This window comes from Leiobunum rupestre, chromosome 2 (genome assembly GCF_980474605.1).
Source record: "Leiobunum rupestre chromosome 2, qqLeiRupe1.1.hap1, whole genome shotgun sequence".
Lineage (NCBI taxonomy): Eukaryota > Metazoa > Arthropoda > Arachnida > Opiliones > Sclerosomatidae > Leiobunum > Leiobunum rupestre.
Window position 1 is genome coordinate 10,580,722 of NC_143385.1, and position 22,197 is coordinate 10,602,918.

Consider the following 22,197-nt stretch of genomic DNA (forward strand, 5'->3'; position numbering starts at 1 on the left):
CCGAATCTCTGAATTCAAAATGGTACCAAAATTAGTTGGATGCTTTTAGTTTAGTATTTAAGTAACTGTGGCCTTTAATATCGTAATCGTAGTTTTATTTATTCGTCTTCACAATTAAAATACTTCAACCAACGAAAGAAGAGTGATGAAAAATTTCTTTTCATTTGGCCGTTTATTTTACAGTATATCCTGTTTTACCATTACAGGGTGGCCGCAGTTTTTTCACCATCAAATTCTCTGACTTTTTCAGGAATTCCAGGTTTCCCAGGTACCGTGGCAATCGTGCATTAAAAATAAACTGATATCTGATGATTTTACGAGCTCAGATGAAGACTTTTTAGGGTATAATAGAAATTGAAAATATTTAACAAGGACTACATCGTTTTGGACGAATTTTTCAACACTCTTCTAACGTTAGGTGGAGTAAACACCACCGTTACCTATTTCATCAACTAACGCTAACACTTAATGCTATCAAAACTATTTTACGTGAAATACTTTACCTTAAAGAAAAATCACTTATGTGAACCACATTTTCACCCAACATTTCTTTATATACGTCTTGGGAAATCTTAAGTGTCCGGAGTCTCTCCACGGTCAGTTAATATTATGAATGGCATTCGAAAAATGGGATGGTTTGTAAGATAACGCCTTTTCCTGTTGTTCAAATTACTTTTATGTTTATCAATAGAAGCGTCTCCAAAGAACTTTCTTCCACTTTATTTAATTGCAATTGAAAGATTAAAATAGACGTACCGGTAGTTATTTTATAACTTCCTTAAAATTTGTTCAGATTATTATAGAAGCAGAAATTATTAGTGTCCGTTTCCGGTAGCAAGAGATATCCGGTTAAGTAACGAAATTGAATGAGCGTTTAAAAAACTACAGAACCTTTTTGCATTTCAGTTTTCAAAACAGGGTTGAATCAGCATTGTTGGCCTTGTCGAAAATAATGTGGTCAAAAGAAGATGGAGACTGGGGTTACACTTCACTATTTTGGCAGATTTCGCTTCAATCCTCCAAGCTTGTTTACAAAAATATTATTTGGAAGTGTAAGCAGCCGCGGTAAAAGTTAGTTCACCACAGTGTTACTTAACTTGTAATTAGTCAGTTTTTTTGTAATAAATTAAAATTGTGTATAGATAAAGAATAATTAAAACGGTTATGAAGTTTTCAACGTTATATGAAAGTGAATTTTTGTCCATCAGTGTACTTTATAAATTTTGTAACAGAATTACATTTAAATTTAATCATGTGTTGAAGTTATATGAAGTTAATAAGTTCATTTTAAACGTTTAGCACGTATAGTAAATAATTTATGTATAGTTTCTGTTTCATATCTTTTTATATCATATCATTTTAAAATACATGTTACGAAGTAGCTGGTGTTATTAAAGAATAGTTTTTTTAATTTTTGACTAGAAATCTGTAGTTTTAACCTATTATTTTAAAACCTTTTTATTCTTTTATGCAGGAATCCATACCTCTACTTGGAATGGTTATCCTGCCGTATCGCGTATGGTAAGATCATTCTGACGGCTTTGGCCCCGCCTACGAGATAAAAAATAATCCCCTCTGCGCGCGCTCCCCTCTCACGTTGTTGTTTGTTAAGTTAACATAATGACGTCAAAAAAAACCGTCAGCCACATCGAGACGAAAATCTGCCGCGATAAGCATTCCAAGTAGAGGTATGGATTCCTCCTTTATATGATCAATAAATGAAGAGTTCATAGCCTAGAAATAAAACTTCAAAACACCAATTAACTCATATAACAAAAATTTTGGATCACATAACTCATAAACTGAAGGATATTAGATTTTTTGTTTTAAATAGATTAGTTTTAACTATTAGTCAGAACAAAAATAATAGCCAACTTATTGAAGTTCAATGCTGCTATTTAACACGTTATCCGTTATTTTATCAATTTACTATTACGGTTTCAAGACTCAAATTTAAGCAAAGGGTTTTATAATATATACATTTCCATCTGATAAATATGTATATCAATTTCCGAAAAGGTGACGAAAATTGACTACAATTATTATCAAACATTTATGAAAAAGAAAACTAACAATATTTAAAATGGCAATTGGTCTGTATTTATATTGAACTAAAATATTTTCGCAAAACGCTATGTCCAACTCCCCTCAAACCTAAACGCGTATAAATGTTTGTTTTTGTTATGACCAATTGTAAGTATGGTTTATGTTTTTGTGATTTTTCTTGTGTAGGTAACAATTATGTAGAATTTCCTTTTGAGTGATTAAAAAACTTGATGTTTGAGGGTGGATTAACGGGATTGACTAATTTGCTGAATTTCTGGACGTCTGGACCGCTGAATTTTGAAGGATTCCTCCTACATAGAAGCTACTATCAACAAATTATTCAATTTTGTCCAAACGGTTTATAAGATAGTAGCTTCTAGCCTAAGTCACATGAGCTCGAGGTCGATCAAAGAATAATAATAATAATAATAATCAGCTAGGCTAATACCCAAGGCAACACATCAGGCCTAAGTCATCAAACTGATATTTCAGTAAAATCCAGAATAAACGTCGTGTTATATTGAAGACCTGGGCCATTTTAAGTTTAAGAGTTTCTCTTGGAAGCCAAATGACTAATTGTTTTAAACTTGTAGACATTTTTCTAATCAATGTATTAAAAATATTACTACCTTAAGCACAAAAAAACCCAAGTGTAGTCACATCAACACTAACAATATTTGGTCAGGAAAAACATTTTGACGGGTACTTCACAGTTGCTCATTAGAGTTACAACACGAAGTAACATTTCCAAACTCAATCCAGTATAAGACTCGCAATCAAAAGTTTTAATATATTTACTGCTAATCTGCGGTAAGTCTGTTTTACAGTACGAGTAAATTGGGCTTCCAATAATGATGATCATCGTGAAAAAATACTGGGTGGTTGAATCAATCATATCCAATATAAATTGACAAGTAATTTCAGACGTGCCAACTTCGTTATTTACTAGATTGTCATGCAAATTGATTTATTTCATTACAAGCAGTAGCGGAGCCAGGATTTTTGGGGAGGTAGGCCAACTATTTGGAGGCCCCACCAAAATTATGGAGGCCCCCCCACTACAATTTTTTCAAATCCATCCCCGTGGATTATTTAATTTTTTTGAAGAAAGTGGTGAAATTTTTGGGTAAAATGGGTACGCGACGAAAAAGTAGAGTTAATTATGAATTTAAACATTACTAATAACTGAGTGTGTTGATCCTTTTTTGTGTACCAATAACACTTAAAAAATGAGTGGTTATTTACTTATTTCTACCACTGAATTCTAGTCTATCAATTTACATTCATTCCTTAGGTACTTCGCATGTACATGCTTTACATCAGAACTTAAAACTTTACGAAAATTAATGTACACTAACATAAGTTAAGTAAGTTTAAGAACCAGTAATTTGTAAAGATTAAATTAAAGATACAATTTGGATATAGTTGCGCACGCCAAAAATGAAAACTAAAAAATAAACTACTGTCAAAGAAAAGTGACTCGTACCTTTAAAAGGAATAAAAACTGCAGTGTCGTTAAGCGAATCACTCGCTTTGAATATTGGATATTTAATAAATAAATTATTTCGCAAACAAATTACAGAATTTTTTTATATTAAATAATTTGGAGGCCCATATATTAAATTTTGGAGGCCCTTTAAGACGACCTTTGGAGGCCCCTACCAAAATTTCAAGTAGGCCCAGGCCTACCCTGGCCTATTGCTGGCGCCGCTACTGATTACAAGTAGCAGATATTAAGGAGTCGGTATTAAGATCGGTTATTCTTTTTACCAATTTCTGTACTATCTTCGACTTCAGTCATTGGCAATTTTTATTTAATAGACATCTTTATCTTAGGAATAATTGCACTAACATCACTGGGTCTTTTGAAAGCTCTCCGAGGCTGCTTTACATTTAGATTTTCATAACCAAGATGTTTGAAAGGAACTATACATATCTCTGATGGTTGACCACCTTCAAAATGAATGGAGTACACCGGTTTTAAATAACATTTATAAATTCCACAAAGATTCACCATTCAGAGTATTGATACTTACAAAATTTGTTTTCTTATTAGGTTGGAAATCCTTTCGGTTATTAGCTTTTACCCAAAGCTTTTTAAAATTTTCATCTTTGGGAAAGGAATGCATTGAGTATGGTAATACACAATGCCCATGTTTATTAAACATGGGCTTTCCATATGCAGCAAAGGCTTATGCACTTCCAGGCCCGTAGCCAGGATTTTTCAGTTGAGGGGGCCCACCAAATTCCTAAGGGGGCACGTTCAGTGCCTTTTAGAGAGTTTGTAGCGTCCGGTTCAAAATGTGTATATATCGCCCTAATATATGTAAATTAGGAACAAATAGTCCTAAATATTGAATAAGAAATGATTTAAACATGATAAATTTAGTAGATTTAGAAGCATTTACATCGGCTTCTCCGAATCTTTTCCGATATTAATCGGGGCACAACGATATTGTAAGGGGGCACAGAAACCTTTGGGGGGGGGGGCACGATGGGGCACTCACAGAAATTTTTTGAGGGGGCACAAATTATTTTTGAGGGGGCCAGGCCACCTCAGGTGCCCTCGCTGGCTACGGGCCTGTGCATTTCACACTCTAAATTCTTCCAATTAGTTAGATTTTTATTATTATTGGAAGATTCAAATACTGCGCACTTTTTTAGCGGCAGATTAATTGATATTAATATACGATTAATATTATAGAATATACTTCAATTTGATCCAACGAAAAATCATTGCTTGATCACAGTTCAAAAAGCATTAAATACCGCCTGACTGCGAGCTATTCTGGTCCTCATGAAATGGCGGAATTTTCAAGTGGGAAATAGACTACAGTGGCACCCTCTAACGACCACCAAAGGCGATAAAATCCAGTATAATAATATTTTTTCCTGTAATTCTGAGAACGTCCTAAACAAATAATAAAATTTTTATACTATATATTTTTTTCACATATTCAGTTAATACCCATCCAATAAATTTTAAATACGCAACTGACAAATTTTATATGCCGAACTGATAAATTTTCAATACGCAACTGACAAATGTTTAATGCCGAACTGATAAATTTTCAATACCCAACTGATAAATTAATAATAATACCTAACTTAAAATTTTTTAATGCCTAACTGATAATTTTTTAATGCCTAACTGATAATATTTTAATACATAAGTGATAATTTTTTAATACCCAACTGATCAATTATTAATACCCAACTGATAAATCAATAATACCCAACTGATAAATTAATAATACCCAACTGATAAATTAATAATATACACGCTATAAAACTTGCGTATATTTTAACACCATAAAACGTCTTTAAAGTGAGCATGAACTAAATTAAAAAATCGTCTGCTAACACGCGCTACGGCTAGTTTTTTTTAAATAATTGGCGCCAATTATCCGTAGCTATGTTAAACCTAGCAGCAGAATGTAAAATTATTTGATCCACGAGACACGTGGAAAATCGAACTCCCTTAAAAATTTGTAACTTAGTCCTATAATTTTGAAATTTTTATTTTATAATTACTATATATTTTTAGCACTATTTATTGGGAGCCCTGAATTTAAAGTAAGGGAAAACATTTTGGGATTATTATTTAAATACCTAAAAATTATCTAATGAATTATTACAATGAATGTCGAAATTAAATTTTGAGTATGAATAACCATATTTTTCTAGCTTTAGGAAATTAAAATGGGACCCAAAATACTTCTAGGGTTCTAAAACCAAATAAATGGGACCCAAAATACTACTAGGGTTCTAAAACCAAATAAATGGGACCCAAAATACTACTAGGGTTCTAAAACCCAATAAACGAGACCCAAAATACTACTAGGGTTATAAAACCAAATAAATGGGACCCAAAATACTACTAGGGCTCTAAAACCAAATAAATGGGATCCAAAATAATACTAGGGTTCTAAAACCAAATCAATGGGACTCAAAATACTACTAGGGTTCTAAAACCAAATAAATGGAACCCAAAATACTACTAGGGTTCTAAAACCAAATAAATGGGACCCAAAATACTACTAGGGTTCTAAAACCAAATAAATGAGACCCAAAATACTACTAGGGTTCTAAAACCAAATAAATTAGACCCCAAATACTACTATAGTTCTAAAACCAAATAATTGGGACCCTAAATTCTTCTAGGGTCCTAAAAAAATCATAGGGCCCCCTTCTACAGTTGGCATACCCAAGCCGTAAATATCATTTAAATTTATTACTGAATGAGTATTAGTTTTAATCAATCTGTACGTAAGGAAAATTATAATGATAATTTTATTAATAATTTTCCAGGTACTAAATTTTATTAACGAATGATAATACGTATTTGCGAAGTACATTATGAGATATTTAAGACTTTATAAACATTAAACGTACGAGCCCTTATATGAAAATCATCAATTTCCAATAGTTACAGATTTCCCCAAGAGATGGAGTTACTTTCGATATTTTTTTACGCTCTCGTATTCGAAATCACAAAAACAAGTTCAACGACTTTCAGTGTCGCTAGATCTTGCATCATTTACCTTATTCTCTAGGCAATTATGGGTTTGCGTGTCACTAAGGTAGGGAAACAACTAGCTAAAAAGAGAGATAAAAATATAAAAAAAAACATGTAAGGATTTAAGGCGGAAAACTTGAGAAGAATGTTAAAAAGTAAAATACGTCCTTGTAATATATAGACTTTCACGATCAAGCGTTTGAGATCTGTCTGATTTCCTTGACTGCGTCTCGATGCACCCCTGCAATTACGGAACACCGCGCTCCCTCGAGCGATCGTTCGTATTAGAGCTAGTCTGAGGGCAACAACCTCCTCAATTGACGAAGCTCGGAGCAACAAACACAAGGAGAACGCCACTAGCCTTTAAACACGCTAACGAAAGGTTGTGTACGAATTTCATTGGACGAGCGTCACGAGCCTTTATGCTGAACGTTTTACGGGCGGGGAGGAAGATAATTTCCGAATTTTCCCCTTCCGACGGCAGCAGGCGCTAAAGCGTCAAGCCAATGAAAAACGTACGCAAGAAAATCCACGACTTTTGACGGGTTGCGTTCTCCTTGTGTGCGGTGTTGTGTTTGTTGCTCCTAGTGACGAAGTAAGAGTAAATTAAAGCATTTATTTGAAAGCATTTATCAAAGGCTAAACAATGCAAACCTCATTATTGTATCGAAAGCTTTATGAATTAACTCTACCAAGAAGTTCATAATAAAGAGAAATAAACTAATAATTGGAAGTTGTGGAAATAAGTTGTTTAGGGTGCAAAATGTCTGGAGTAGGGTTTTATGGAGGAGACCAATATTAATAATTAATTATAGTGAAAAGCAATAAATGGGACTTCTCAGAATTATCAATCTTGGACATTTTCTAAGGGGACTCAAACTTTATAACAATATTATGGTATTCACAGCACATGCCTTCCCCTTTGTCCGCCCATGATTTATGAGGTTCTAAATTCTTTTGTAATACAGTCAGTAACATAATTTAACTAATAGAGTAATCGTTTTAATTGCACAAAGATAATAATTAGGGAATTATATACGTAAAAAAGGTATCGCACGTTTTCAGTACGTTTAATCTTAAAATACCGGATGTTTTTAAAATAAATTAGGTGTGTTTGGAATCTTTAAGGAAAAAGGATATTACCAATTATTTAGAGTTGTACTGAAAAATTCGGAAATAATTTACCAAAACAAGGAAATTTTACCAGACTGATTTTCGAAAATCTTCAAACGAATGCGTTATGATAAAACAATGTTTTATTACCTATATATTATTTTATTACACAAAATACATAAAACATTAGCACGTGACTTACTCTGTCCAAAAAAATGTTACATAACTTAAAAGGAACAGTTTATGCTATAAAATTATTATTAACATACCTAATATACAAAAAGGTATACGTAATTGAATAATGATAATGAAACACAATATACTGGCTAAAATGAGTTCCGGCTGTGATAATTGGCAACAAATATAAGACTCAGATTCCAGATATTTTTACCAGAAATCATGATGATGGGGAGACTTGTAATGCCCACTACTTAATTGATCTCCCAATTTTTCCAGCTCCTTCTTGTCAAATTTGTGATCTATTTCAAATTTAATCTTGAACTCGTGCTTCTTCTTTTTAGGTCTGTTAATTGAAAAATAAATCAAATAAAATTAAGTTATTTTATTTACAATGTTTTTTAAATAAATCGGAATTAAATGAGTACTCAGCAGGAGGTATTAAAAGTATACTGAAGATCATGTTCACTTAAAATTGTTTAGTAACATGTAAGTATCTCCATAAAAACTTGTTGAGGTTAACGGTAATAGTTAGTGTAGGGAGCTGTTGGCTCGATCGCGTGGCATGCAGGGCTTACCACCACCCTCCTACTCAGTGTAACCCAGCCACCTGAATTGAAGGCTTCAAAAGTCGCTTGATGACTTAGGCCTGAGGTGGTGCCTTGGGTATTAGCCTAGCTGATTATTAACAACAAAAATGAATAGCGTTTAATTACTTGTGATGAATTGGAATTGGGATAATTTTATGGTGATGTCCACCACCACCTCCACGTTGAGCCTTCAGAATTAGTGCCAAGGCTGCTAATTTTTCCAACTTTCCGGCTTCAACTTGATGATGTGAGAACATGGCAGCGCACAAAAACAGCACAGCGAGGGAAAGTGTAATTACCTTCGTCGCTGACATTTTACGGATCTATAAATTAAAATAAAATATACTTTTATTTCAACGTAAATTTATGTAAAATAATTTTTAAATTATTTGCTCTGTTAGAAAATTAAAACATGAAATGTTAGTTAAGGATATTTAATATTTTTTTGTCGAATATTTTGACTAAGAAAAATAATAGTGAAATATTTTGACTGAGAAATCAAAAGTGGTGTTTAAATATTTCTTTGAGAAATCAAAAGTGGTGTTTAAATATTTCATTTGAGAAACCAATAGTGGTGTTTAAATATTTCATTTGAGAAATCGAAAGTGGTGTTCAAATATTTCATTTGAGAAATCAAAAGTGGTGTTTAAATATTTCATTTGAGAAATCAAAAGTGGTGTTTAAATATTTCATTTGAGAAACCAAAAGTGGTGTTTAAATATTTCATTTGAGAAATCAAAAGTGGTGTTTAAATATTTCATTTGATAAAACAAAAGTGGTGTTTAAATATTTCATTTGAGAAATGAAAAGTGGTGTTTAAATATTTCATTTGAGAAATCAAAAGTGGTGTTTAAATATTTCATTTGAGAAATCAAAATTGTCTTGTAAAATTTTTCGATTCAGAAAATTTAAATACTTTTTTGACCCTGAACCCAATTTACTTAATTTGGGCTGTCAATTTAACTAATTAGCTAATCATTGGGATCAAACGTATTTTCCACGTGTTCTTATTCAGCCCAGTAAAATAAACTCTACTCTCGGATACAAAACTCGTATGATGTGACAAAACGATCCATGCTAGCAACATTTTGTTGGATAGACTGTAATGGTATCATAAAAATTATTTCTTACTAGTGTCTTATCTAGTTAACAACTTAACCCGTATGTTTTTTATGAATAGGCTGAAAAGTGCACTTAATTATAATTCTATCACTTAGATTGATTTGGAATGACTTCGAAAACGTTTTTAAAGATCAACTTACGTTAATGAACCTCCACGGAGAAAAAGTGATACCTGGATCCTCCGACAAATGCTCCTGACAAAGTGGACCTTCGCAACCGGGATACTTGATTTTATATTAAAACGGTGACTTTCCTATTTTTACATTTCGGACCGTAGTGACCCATCCAGGCATGTCCTTAATTTTTTCCCTCATTCCGGTTTCGGCAATGGAGCATCACGAGGCTCCTTCCCCGCGTTTCACACCCCACGAGAAGTGCCACGAGTTTTCCCAAAAGAACATTATCAGGAACTCGCATTGTTTGCTTCACATCCAAATAAAATGCTTATTACTTTACGAAACTTTAAAAATATAATTTTTTATATTTAGAGCGTTTCAAATGGGCAAACATTTTATCTAGTTCCTTTTACTTGGAGCCGCCGTATTCATATAGTATAAGGAAAAGTCCGATAGCTCAGATTTGGGTGAAATTGAGCGGTTATGAAGAAACCAAGTCCCCCAATTTATTCCCATTAAAAACATTTTATTTTCATATTTTAATAACGTAGGTGGGTTCATTCTTAAAATAGAATCCTAATTAGCTACATTCTCGGTGGATATGCAAATGTAACAAGTGACACCAGAAAAATTTATTTAATCGAGTGTGAAAGAAAGTGCGACATTTATTGTAACACCGCGTCAATAGCAGTTATTAATAAAATTCTGACAGCGCGTACTGGGTACTACGAAAGGAAACTGCTAATAAAAAATGGTTCTTTCTTGTTTGATGCAATCCTTAGCGACCTCAAAATCTCATCGTCAAAGTCAAATATAAGGTTTGTGCTGCTGCGACTGAACGTATAAATGACTTGTCTAAGGTTTCAATTTATACTGCCAAAGCTAAGATTTTTCCTTTCCATGTTCTGGCAGCATGCCCACGAGGAATTAAAACTTTATTGAAGTGCTTAGTGGTGATTTTTGTTAGTGTTAACTCCAACTTTAAATTACCATCCAAAGAAATTTAATAAATTATAGCCATTAGTGAAAGGATTTATGCAAAAAGAACTGATACATCATGAAGAAGCAGTTCTTTTGGCATAAATCTTTTCTCAAATTCAAATGAAACCATGGATCTGAACTTTAAAATTCAAGGATCGTATAGCTATCTTGTAAAAATCCCTGAAAACGTAGGATTTTTTAAATAAATAAATTGTGAATTTTAAAACCGTTTTAAGTCTCTTTTCATTTATCTTTAGTTAAATAATAAAAGCACTATTTTCTTGATAAAACTTTAATTGAAAAATAAAAAGCCGAATAACCCGCGGTTTAATTAAGATTAATAATTATTTATGAACATTTCAACTCATTGGAAATTTTTCATGAGGATTTCTCATTTCATCGAAAAGTCCATAGTTAGCGAATGCAGTGGGTAGTGGTACTTCTTCCCAGTCGTCGATGTCAGTTTCCGCCGGTTGAAGTATTTCTTCCTTATCGCGTTGAAATGGTTCCCCATCTTCGTCCTCTTCCATTGGTTTGCCCTTACCCTTATTCCGATCTGGTTCACCCGTTTCCTTCGAGTGATGCTTCTTGGATTTCGAACGGTGCTTTTCGGGTTTCCGTCGATGCTTGACCCTCGCTCTGTGTCTCGGCTTCTCGTACTTGTCGCCATTATCGTCGTCGTCATCGTCGTCCGGCTCACGATGTCTTCGACGGTCATCGGGTTTGGCGTACGATTTCGCTGGCCGGTTTTCGTGATGCTCGTGGTCATCCGAGTCGTCGAAATGGTCATCCTTAAACGGGCAGCTCCCGCGAGATTCTTCGTGTTTGCTAAATTTCAGACATGATTCATTGTTAATATTTCTTCCGCTGTATGATTTGGTCTTAGACTACAAACAAGTATAAGAAGCTACTTGTAAAATTAAAGGGAGCTTTCTTCTGCCGCCAGTGCTGACAAGTGTTCAGAATTTGAAATAAAATCACGGTTTTAATACACGTGTTTGAATTTTGAGTGCCGGAAATTCATGTTTTTATTACTAATATTTCAGTAAAACTGGTCAATTTTAATTTAAATAATAAAACAATAAAATAATCAATATTTAATTTAAATAATGAAACTATAAAATAATCAATATTTAATTTAAATAATGAAACTATAAAATAATCAATATTTAATTTAAATAATAAAACTATGAAATAATCAATATTTAATTTAAATAATAAAACAATAAAATAATCAATATTTAATTTAAATAATGAAACTATAAAATAATCAATATTTAATTTAAATAATGAAACTATGAAATAATCAATATTTAATTTAAATAATAAAACTATGAAATAATCAATATTTAATATGAACTAAACTATAGAATTATCAACATTTAATATGAATTAAACTATAGAATTATCAATATTTAATATGAACTAAACTATAGAATTATCAATATTTATTATGAATTAAACTATATAATTATAAAAAATTTATATTAATTAAACTATAGAATTATCAATATTAAATATTAATTAAACTATAGAATTATCAATATTAAATATTAATTAAACTATAGAATTATCAATATTAAATATTAATTAAACTATAGAATTATCAATATTTAATAATGATAATAATTATAGTATATATTAATAGAATAGAAATATTATTATTATATAAACAATGTTAGTTGAAATCGTTAGATGCAATTTCTTTAGTTTATATAAAAATAGTTTAACGCTATTTAAACAATGTTAGGCGTAAATATTAATTAGCTTTCCAAAAAATTCCATAAATATTTTTTTCCCCCGCACTTTCTTATCGTAACGACAAGCACGAGCGCCAGTCCTTTTGCCGTGACGAAAATATGAAACAGAGGAACCTAGTCGTTCGTCAAAATGTCAAAGGAGGGCGCTGCTGTCGCATAGAGCTCAATGACTCTAAAATAACCGCTTCGTTTATCGCGGGTTATCGCCTTTATATAGAAAGCATTCCGTTAATGGGTGGTTTCTGGGCTAAAACGGTTTCCCAAAATGGATGCCTGTGGCCTTTTAGTAGAAAAATTCTGGATTAGCAGACGATTTTATCAGTTCACTCTCTTTACTCCCTCTATTGAGGAGGAGTAGAAATAATAACCCTAAAACTTCAGTCCGAGCGAATTGTTTATGGGAAATAGCATAAGTAACATAATAACAATAAGTATGACAATTAACGAGATTTACAACCAAACTAATTTTCATAGATATTGCGTAATCAAGATGTTTTCTCAGCACAGAGCCCTCTAGTGTCTAAAATACGTGAGACTTCCGCTAAGCCGAAACATTTGGTTTCCGATAGATAGGCGGAATATTATGCTAAAATGATAAAAATTAAAAAGGTTTTATCGGCGCCACGAGCTCATGTTTTTTTATCACGCGTGATTCGCGCGCGGGCTTCAAAACAAATCCAAAGCCCCTCGCGACTCCAGAACGTGCTCTCCGATATAAGGCTTAAATTTTTATCAAAAAGTAGTCATCCAAAACGGTAAGTCACGAGTCCAAGTCACAGTTTGAAGAGAGTATCAGTGCCGAAAAAAGGTTCGGTTAGAAAATTAGAAAATTAGCATTAAAGCAATAGGAAGTGTCATACTTATCGTTATTATGTTACTTATGGACATAGTAAATGTAATCCCGCAACACTCGAATGAAACGCGTACAAAGAAAACACTTTTAGTTTGAGATCAGGAAAAAAGAAATTATCTAAATATAACTAGTTTATGCGTATCTAATGTGTACAGTCGTTAAAATATTTTTACTCGGGCTCGTAATATCCGGGATGCATGGGCATTGGCAAGAGTTTAGGTTGCATTCGGTATCCGCTGCTCTTCAATATCATTGCCAGAGCTGCTAATTTCAGGAGCTTGGAGGATTCAATGTACGCAATTAATACCAGAAGAAAACAGAAAACTAAAAACACACGATAAATCTTCAGCGTTGCCATCATAACCTGAAATAAAACACAATATATAGTACATATCGACTTTTTACAAACGCTTTTAAAACATTTCGACACGATTTAGAGTTATTTGTCAAAGCAACACCCAAAGATGGGAGAGAGGTCAAACGGAAATTAATTAAGTTACGCCGCTGATTATTGGTATTAACGCTCTTGGATGCATTTTTGTCAGTGGCTCACTAGAAATTAGGATGTAAATTGCCTCATGCAAAAGTAATGTCTTTAGGAATCTAATTGGGGGAAGGGTTATCTAGGCAAACATGCAGACGGTTGGTGGGAAAGTCATCCTTGAGGGCATTTAATATTTCGTCTTTTACAAGAAAACTCGAAAGGCTGCTGCGCTGGATCCAAATTTATCACTACACACGCTTATAATTTCTTCCCTCTTTGTAAACTTAAAATATTGAAACTCAGATTGCGTCAAGTGTTGGTTGACATGTTTGATAGAAAGGGAAAGATTAGAGTTGTGGCTCTGAGGCACCATCAGTATTTGTGGATTTGGGGCCTAGAAGTGCAGTACGTGCCCGCAGAGTTACAATTGTCTAACTATCCTTTCGTCAATAATTTTAAATTATATTACAAATGTCCGTTCAACTATACCAGGGTCTAAAGACTTCCCATAGAAAATCAGCTGTCACAAGAAAATTTAGAAACTCAGACGATTAACAGAATTGAGACCGTTGAATCGTAAAACAATGTTATTTTAAAGCAACTGTCGGCTCTATCATTGACACCTGTATTATTAAAAGGCCACTGTTATTAGAGATGGCCATGAATCTATACGAATCTTCGAAGAAAAGGACTTTGGTGGAGAGCGTGGAGCCCCTATTAATGGGAACTGAAGCGAAAATTCAAAATAGCGAAACAATAACGTTGTCGTAGAGCCATTATAGAGTATTATATTTAGAATAATTTTACTCCACTTAGTGAACTTTAACCTAAATTACATATCCCATATAAAATATATTGTAAACAATTACTATAATTGAAGTTATTGACAAATTTACAAACGAGCCAATCAACGCGAAGCATACTTTTATGTCCCGCCTTTTGGGTCAAAATGTAGCTTCAGCATCTTGTTTTGATTTCGACGCTAGCGACATCTGTTGAAAAAAGAGCTACTTCACCTAGAGCCGACACTTGCTTTAATAAAACTGGGAGATTAATGGTCACTTTTGCTAATAGATCATTTATACTGCAATCTGTCGCACCATATAGTTTACAATTATTTTTATACAAAGGAAGGAAATTATTAACTTTATTGTGCACGTTATTGACGAGGTTACGATCAATTACTGAGGGGACTCATGGGAAATGTTTAATTATTAATTTTTTAATTTATGTAGAACCTACGAAAAACCGTATCACCAAAATGTCACGTAATCCGAAACCCACATTTAAATCGAGGGGCTGATAATTTCTTATCATCGGTGTGTATAAATATTGAACTGTTTTAATGTGATTAAAGGAACTTTCAATGGAGGTGTGAGGGTTTGAAATCCGATTCAAAAAACGTCAATGAAACTTCACCAGAGTTTAAACTTTGTAAATATTACGCACGGCGACCGAAAGTCCCTTGAAACTAACTGATTATTTAATAGGTATTACCAAAGTTTAAAATACTCAGTTATTTCTGCTTGCAATTGGTGTACAATTTGTTAAGGAAGTTGTAAGCTCTTCCATTTTAAATTACGTCAGTAAAGGCTTGAATAAAACATCTATATATTGGTCAAACCTAGGCGTTAATTCTTAATTATTTTCATTTAAATATATCCGAGTTCTACTAGAAGCGGAGACAAAACGGTAAGGCTCGTAATTTCCCTAAACGGTGCGTGTTAATAAGTCCTCCATCCCGCTTGCTTCAAAAATATAAAAATTGAGCTTCTCTCTTAGAAGGAGCGCTATGCAACTAATTTTATTTCATACGAAATTAAACCTCAATTTAAACTATTTGTTTTTTATGTGTAACTTGAGCAAGTAACTAACTTCTGAAATAGTAACAGAATCTTAGGTAAAAGAAAAATATAAACGCTTTATAATTAATAACATCGTGCAATTATTTTTGAAGTATACGAAAAACATTATTTAAAATGATCTCACTTACCGCATTTATAAATTGGCTTCTCAATCTTATTACATTTCACCTGTAGTCGTTTTTAGGTGTTGTGTTTAACATATTATCATTACTAAATGAAAATGGCTTACCGTGATGAAGATGACTCGAACAATTTCCATAATCTTGATTCGTTGCGCTACTTACAATCAAAAGAATAGTTTTTTACGTCTTTTGTTGGTGATGGTCGTGAGTGGTCATAGCAGAGCGAACACAGTCTTAGTTGAAAAGAAAAGGATGTAAACACGCTCATCAAACGCATCCTACTCGTTGCCTCATTCAGTGGAAAAAAAGGTTAACATCTTTGAAATAACATACTGGTGTTTGTAACCATTTTACAACGAAAGGTGTACCAATTGTCGGGAAATTAACTGAAGTGACGTTACACTGGTCTGAAAATATATTTCATTGCGTAAATTAAGTCTATTTTTTCCCAAGTTTCTGCAAAAAATCGGTGAAATCTGAAATGGTTTTAGTGTAGAATAAATATTTGTTATTTACAAAGATGACAAAAAGGTTTAAAAACCACTATTTATTTTGCACAACGTTTAAAATATTTCATAATATTGTGGTTTTTATGGTTTAAGTTCGAAACTGTTGCCGGGAGTAGTGGCGTACTCCTGTAATCCCAAGCGTCTGGGAGGCAGAGTTTGTGGATGGCCGTGTGAGGACGACCACCAAAACCCTCAACGGGTGGTCGGAATACTTCCGCCACGGGTGTCCCCACCCCTGTCCCCACGTATTCCCCCGTTGGCCAGTGGCCGTTACACATATCTCACCCTGATTAATCAGGTGGACGAGCGGACTGAATTTGTACCACACGTTACATTCCCAAAAAAAAATCGTCATTTTCATTGACAAAGATACTTTATCTGTAAGCGCTGTTACTCATTTTTATTAATTAAGAAACCTAAATGTGGGCTGACAAATTTTTATTGATCATAGAAACTACGAGGCCCAAAAAGATTCTTTAGTTTTGGGTATGTTATAAGGAAAATAACAATTGAAAATCTACACCCAACCCCACCCAATTAATTACGTTTCTTTTTATGTCAAATGGGAAAATAAAACAAATTATTGTGTCATCTGGAGCGTATCCATCTATATCGGTATGAAATAAAGAAACCAAATCAGTGTGTCGAAAGAGAAAGCTATGCATTTTTATGATCGCTTTAGATTTATATCGTTTACAAAAAATAGGACAATTTGGGAACAATATGAAATGGATTTTATTATCATATTTATTTTGACATTTATATACGGCACACGACATTTTTAAAACTTAAAATTTTTAAAATTAAATAAAAATACGAAATCTTATTTCAAATTTGAAATGGTTAGGAATATTCTCTGGAACAACAACTTTGAATTGATTGGTTCCATGAAACATGGAAGAATTGATCATTTAGTTTTTATACAGGACCATATTTCAAATAAATATTACAGAACATGTAATATAGCACATTTTAAAATCGGAAATGGTATCTTAAAAGGTTTGGCTATTGGTAGATGTTGTTCTAAAACATAAACTGATAATGTTTGCATTGGGATAAAACACGACGGATTTAGGGGCTGATAAGGTAAAAACTGAGCATGTTGAGAGGTGTTATCATGAACTTATTTAAAAAAAATTGGCAGGTATAAATAAGTTAAATCTTTAAAAACAGGCTTATAAATCAATGAGTTTGGCAGACTACCAGAGGTCATCGTACTTCCACCAGTCCTTGAAAAATAAACTCCAATCTTCTTCAATTTCTATTTTGTTGTGCATTTCTTCGAAAGGGTCATACGCCACGTAAATTATTTTCTCTTTTTTCTCTTCTTTCTTCTTCTTCTTGTGTTCTTTTTTGTGTTCTTTTTTGTGTTTTTTACTGCGAAAATGTGCAAAAAAATACTTTTATTTAATACGCTTATTATTTGAAGTATAGTTTTAAGAAATTAGTTTTTGTCTTACAAATTTGTGCTCAAACATGGTATTCAACAGTTAAAATACACAATAGACCTTTCTATAAATTCCTAGCTAAGTAGGCCAAACACTTTAACAAAGACAATATAGCGCTACTTCAGTAGGACTTGCAAATTTTTTTAATCTTTGTTTTAAAAATTCTGCTTATGCTCATTCCTATTTTTGGGTATTTTCTGAAGCGTCACCCATAAAGTCGATTTTCAAATCAAAGCTAAGGTAGCCTACATGAAGATGGTATATTTCAACAAATAGTAAGACCATAACTGAAATTTAATGAGATATAGTTAATTAACTATTTATAATGATTTTTAAAAAACTATATCCGTTAACTGAGTAAGATTTTGATAAAACATCAACTATTTATACAGACAAATAGGGTTGCCAGATAATCCTTCTATGAGCCTCCCTGGTTCATGAAAATTCGGGCCAAACCTTCTGCCTCTCTATACCCAAAAGTAAATAACCACATAAGTAGTATATTATAGAATGGTCTATTTGTCAACTTTGTCAGAAAATAAACGAAACAATACGACCCTAAAACAACATTTTAGGCCCACCAATATAAAAATATTAAGGGACCATGTTAATAAGAAAATTAAGTACTTTAAAAGCAGAAGCACGTGGATTGTCTAAAATATTAAAGGGTAACGGTCAAGCTTTAACCAGTTAAATAGCCCTATAGCTCGTTAAAAACTAAAATTGATGGCGAAAACCGCACCAAAAAATATTAAGTGGTTAATATTTAATAAAATAAAGAAATTTCGAGAAATCGAAAAGCGCCTGTCCGCCACGACACCTGGTGAGAAACCGGTGAGACACTCCCGGCTCCATTAAAATTGATAAAAAAAACAGCGCGCGCTGCTGTAGATGCGAAAGTTTTTTTAATTTGCATGCGCGGCGCTTTCCAGTTATAAGAGACCTATGCCTAAATTGAGCGATTTCCAAAGTTACGCTTGTTCGCAAATCGCTCATACGGGGTTAGTGGCGCTGGTGGCAGCCCCTAAGATGGCGGCGAAAATTCAAACCCAAACACTTGGCGTTATTTTACGTTTCAACGTTTTGGGCCAAAAGCTATTTTTTCAAGACAAAAAAGGTACGTGTTAGTATATTGAACGTCTTGTTAATCTTTTGATACGGAAATAAGGAAATATTTGTAAAAGATTGGCCGTTCCCCTTTAAATACATATTAGCGATCCTTAGGTTGATAAACTTTGGAATTATATTTCTATTTTTGCATAATGCTAAGCAATTGACAGATAATTCTTTGTATCTGAATCCGTAATTAATTTTTTTCAAGAGCCTCAACATGCGAAACAGAATAATTTGACAAACCACGTACTTGAAATACGACCATAATAAATTTTAAAGTATTCTATATGAATTTGTAATAACTAACTACTTAAGTCAAATAAGAAGGTCAAGTAACGGTAATATTATCATAATATAAATTTACCAAAGACAAATCTAAATACTTACGGAAGCAATATTGGAAGAGGTATGTATCGGTGACCACCAATCCCACCGTTGGCTCGCAATATCAGGGCCAGAGCAGCTAATTTCTCTAAATTACGACCTTCCACTTGTTCATTTCCCAGAATAGTCAACGTTACGAATAACGTCGCGACCGCGAAGAATAACACTTTTTTCATCGTCATATCTGTATATCAAAAATTATTAAACTGAAGAAATAAAGCACAAATTGTTCAATTTATTATCTAGTTATTTAAATTATTTAAAATAATTTTTTCAAATTAATCAATTTGAAAACTTTATTGTTCTACGATATTGGGATATATTTATGCTCAGTCAGTTTACGTACCTCAGTGCTGTAGTGCAAAATAATTAATGGATCCGATTTTTTGGTTTCTGGCTCTTTATAGTAAACGTCTTTTTCCTTATGATGAAAGCCTCCAACATTTTTTTAAACATCCTCGTGGTCCCTTTTTAGACATAGAAAATTAAGCGAATCCTAATTTTTTTCCGTTCGGTTACGTCAAGATTTGCAGTCTTTCGTTGATTGGGCGGCGCACTGTCTTTCCACTAACTGTCGGAAAATGCCATCCAAGTCGAGGAAACCAAAAAACACTTTGGAATACATTATAACTGTTACTTTCGCTTGTACTCAACGGCCCATGAAGTCGTATTAAATTGGCGCCAATAATGTTCATATATTAATTTATAGAATTTTTTGCGGTTCAATTTTATAATGCTGATAATTGCGCCGCTTTCTTCCCTATATAAAGAAAAATTGATTCAAATTAGATAAAAATAACCATAAAAAATTTTCATATTCATATTGACAGAAGTATGTATTATACAATTGGGGTGGCGGTGTGGTAGGCACGTTCGTCTCGCAGCAAGAGTAGCCGGGTTCGATCCCAACTAGTGGCACTCAGTGGGGCGCTACCTCGGTACGGCCAACTTCGATTTCCTGCCTAATCGAAGTTGGCTGTACCGGCGCTATAAATGTACGTCCATCTTAGATTTTTAGCGTGATCGAAGCTGGCCGTACCTAGGTCACATTTGAAATTGTTATGGTATTTTCCTGCGGGCAAAATTTATAATAAATTCATACACTCTTTATTCGAGAAAAATTATTTACGAAATAGAAGCAAGGCGCGCCCTGGCAAGTTGAAAAAAAGAGGCAGGGTGCGCCCTGGCAAAATGGAAAAAAAAAAGGCGGCGCGGCGCCCTGGCCCAAATACTGGCACTGGATGAAAACTAGGAACAACTCCTTCAGCGTTGGGTTTGCGAGTTATCACTCGATAAAGTGGTAAACGTTAATAGTGAGGGTAGGGAGCTGTTGCCTCGCGTGCCATGAAGGGCTTGCCAGCACCTTAATAAGCATTGTAACCCTGTCCTCCTAATTACAGGCATTAAATATGGCTAATTGACTTGGAACTAAGTTAATGCTTTTCATCTAACGGATTATTTTTATTTTTAATATCTTGCGAGAGAAGTGCCCTGTTTCTTGAAACATGTAGCTTCACAGGCTCCTGCTGCTTCATCAAAGACATTTCTTAAGAAAAACAGTTCCGTTACGAAATGTATTATATAATGAAATTGTGAAACAGTTGCAAAAAAGTAACCTTAGTCCTTTGATAAAATACTTCAAGAACTCAAAATCCTTTCGAAAAATCTTTTGTTCTCGAAATTCATTTCAACGAAGCCTTAAATAGATTTTATACACAATAGTTGGTATAATATTTGGTAAAATTACTTTTCCCTCTAAAATTTTAAGAATTTTGCTAAAATGGAGGATATTTCTTGCCTTTCAAAGATCGATATTTTTCACCATTTATTAATTTTGGTATATTACTACAAATGTCTTTGTTTTAATTTTAGTAAAATAATAATTTAATTAAATAAATTGTCGATACTTACGGGAATTATTAAAGTTTAGACTCTATTAGCATAATTTAATTTTGTTAATAAATGAATTCCAATTTTAAAATGAGAAAATAAGATTATTTACAGATTCATAACGTATAAAATATTATGCAATTTTGTTTATTTTTAAAGTACAAGTTTGTATAGATCTATATTGGTTTTCGAAGTCAATAGCGTGACGGTTTAGGAGAACATTGAACCAAATACTGGGTATAACATTTGAAGGAGAAGAAATAATAAACATACAATTGGGAAAAACGGACATCTACTAAAGAGATTCTTTGTTGACGATCACATCGTTAGGTATTCCGTCCCAAATATGTCGTTGCTTGATCTCCATCTATATTTATTTCGAGGTCCATCAATTGCCTGCGAATGGCCATTACTTATAATATATCGGGTTATTTTCAGTAGTTTTATTACATTTTCGTTGACCAAAGTATTTTATTTATTCCACCATTTCATATTTTTTCAATGAGAAATGGTTACGTGTATCGACGTGTATGTATTTAAAATATCGATTTTTATCGATTCGAATTAATAAGGATAGTCATCTCGATTACACGGCCTATCTGCGTCATGCGTTGCTACAGTTTGTAAACTACGGTAAGTCTTTTTGAAGTAACGTATGCTCTTAAAATAAATAACAGGTATTGCTGAACATCGTTTTAGAGGATGAAAAAGACGGTGTAACGTAATGTTAGAAAACCTAAATTTTACTTAAAATTTAACTTTAATGTCATATATCCAGCAACTTCATGTAATTCAAACAACTGTCAACAGATGATAGTTAAGGTTAAGAAACTTTCTACCTATTAAAATTAGATTAATTAACTTTCAACCATTTAAAACTAAATATATTGAAGGTCACCCGAGGTCACCATATTTTAGTTAATTATTTAAAAATTTGGTCAACATAGAATATAAAGCCATTAGGTACCTGGAACTTAATTCAAATCTCACTACAAATTATTAACACTTTATTATCCATACAATCGAATGAAGGGCTAATGAAAAACTAAAAATACCAAAAAATAATTTATCATACGATCATAGTTTTTCTAATAAGTATTTTATT

General features: G+C 33.0%; 1 protein-coding gene across 1 annotated transcript; it reads right to left on the bottom strand.

Moving 5' to 3' along the window:
- Window positions 1-17,327: 17,327 nt before the first annotated feature.
- Window positions 17,328-19,703, bottom strand: LOC149956083 (uncharacterized). Its single transcript, XM_090164614.1, has 3 exons — window positions 19,549-19,703; window positions 19,206-19,386; window positions 17,328-17,634 (listed from the first exon to the last, which is right to left on the bottom strand). Exons 2-3 carry the CDS (start codon window positions 19,382-19,384, stop codon window positions 17,457-17,459), a joined length of 357 nt encoding a protein of 118 aa, XP_090020740.1. The 5' UTR covers window positions 19,385-19,386; window positions 19,549-19,703; the 3' UTR covers window positions 17,328-17,456.
- Between the last annotated feature and the right edge of the window lie 2,494 nt (window positions 19,704-22,197).

Coding starts and splice junctions, on each gene's coding strand:
- LOC149956083 (XM_090164614.1), bottom strand. CDS start 19,384: ATGACGATGAAAAAAGTGTTATTCTTCGCGGTCGCGACGTTATTCGTA. Junction 17,635..19,205: donor CCTCTTCCAATATTGCTTCC/GTAAGTATTTAG, acceptor ACATTTTCGCAG/TAAAAAACACAAAAAAGAAC.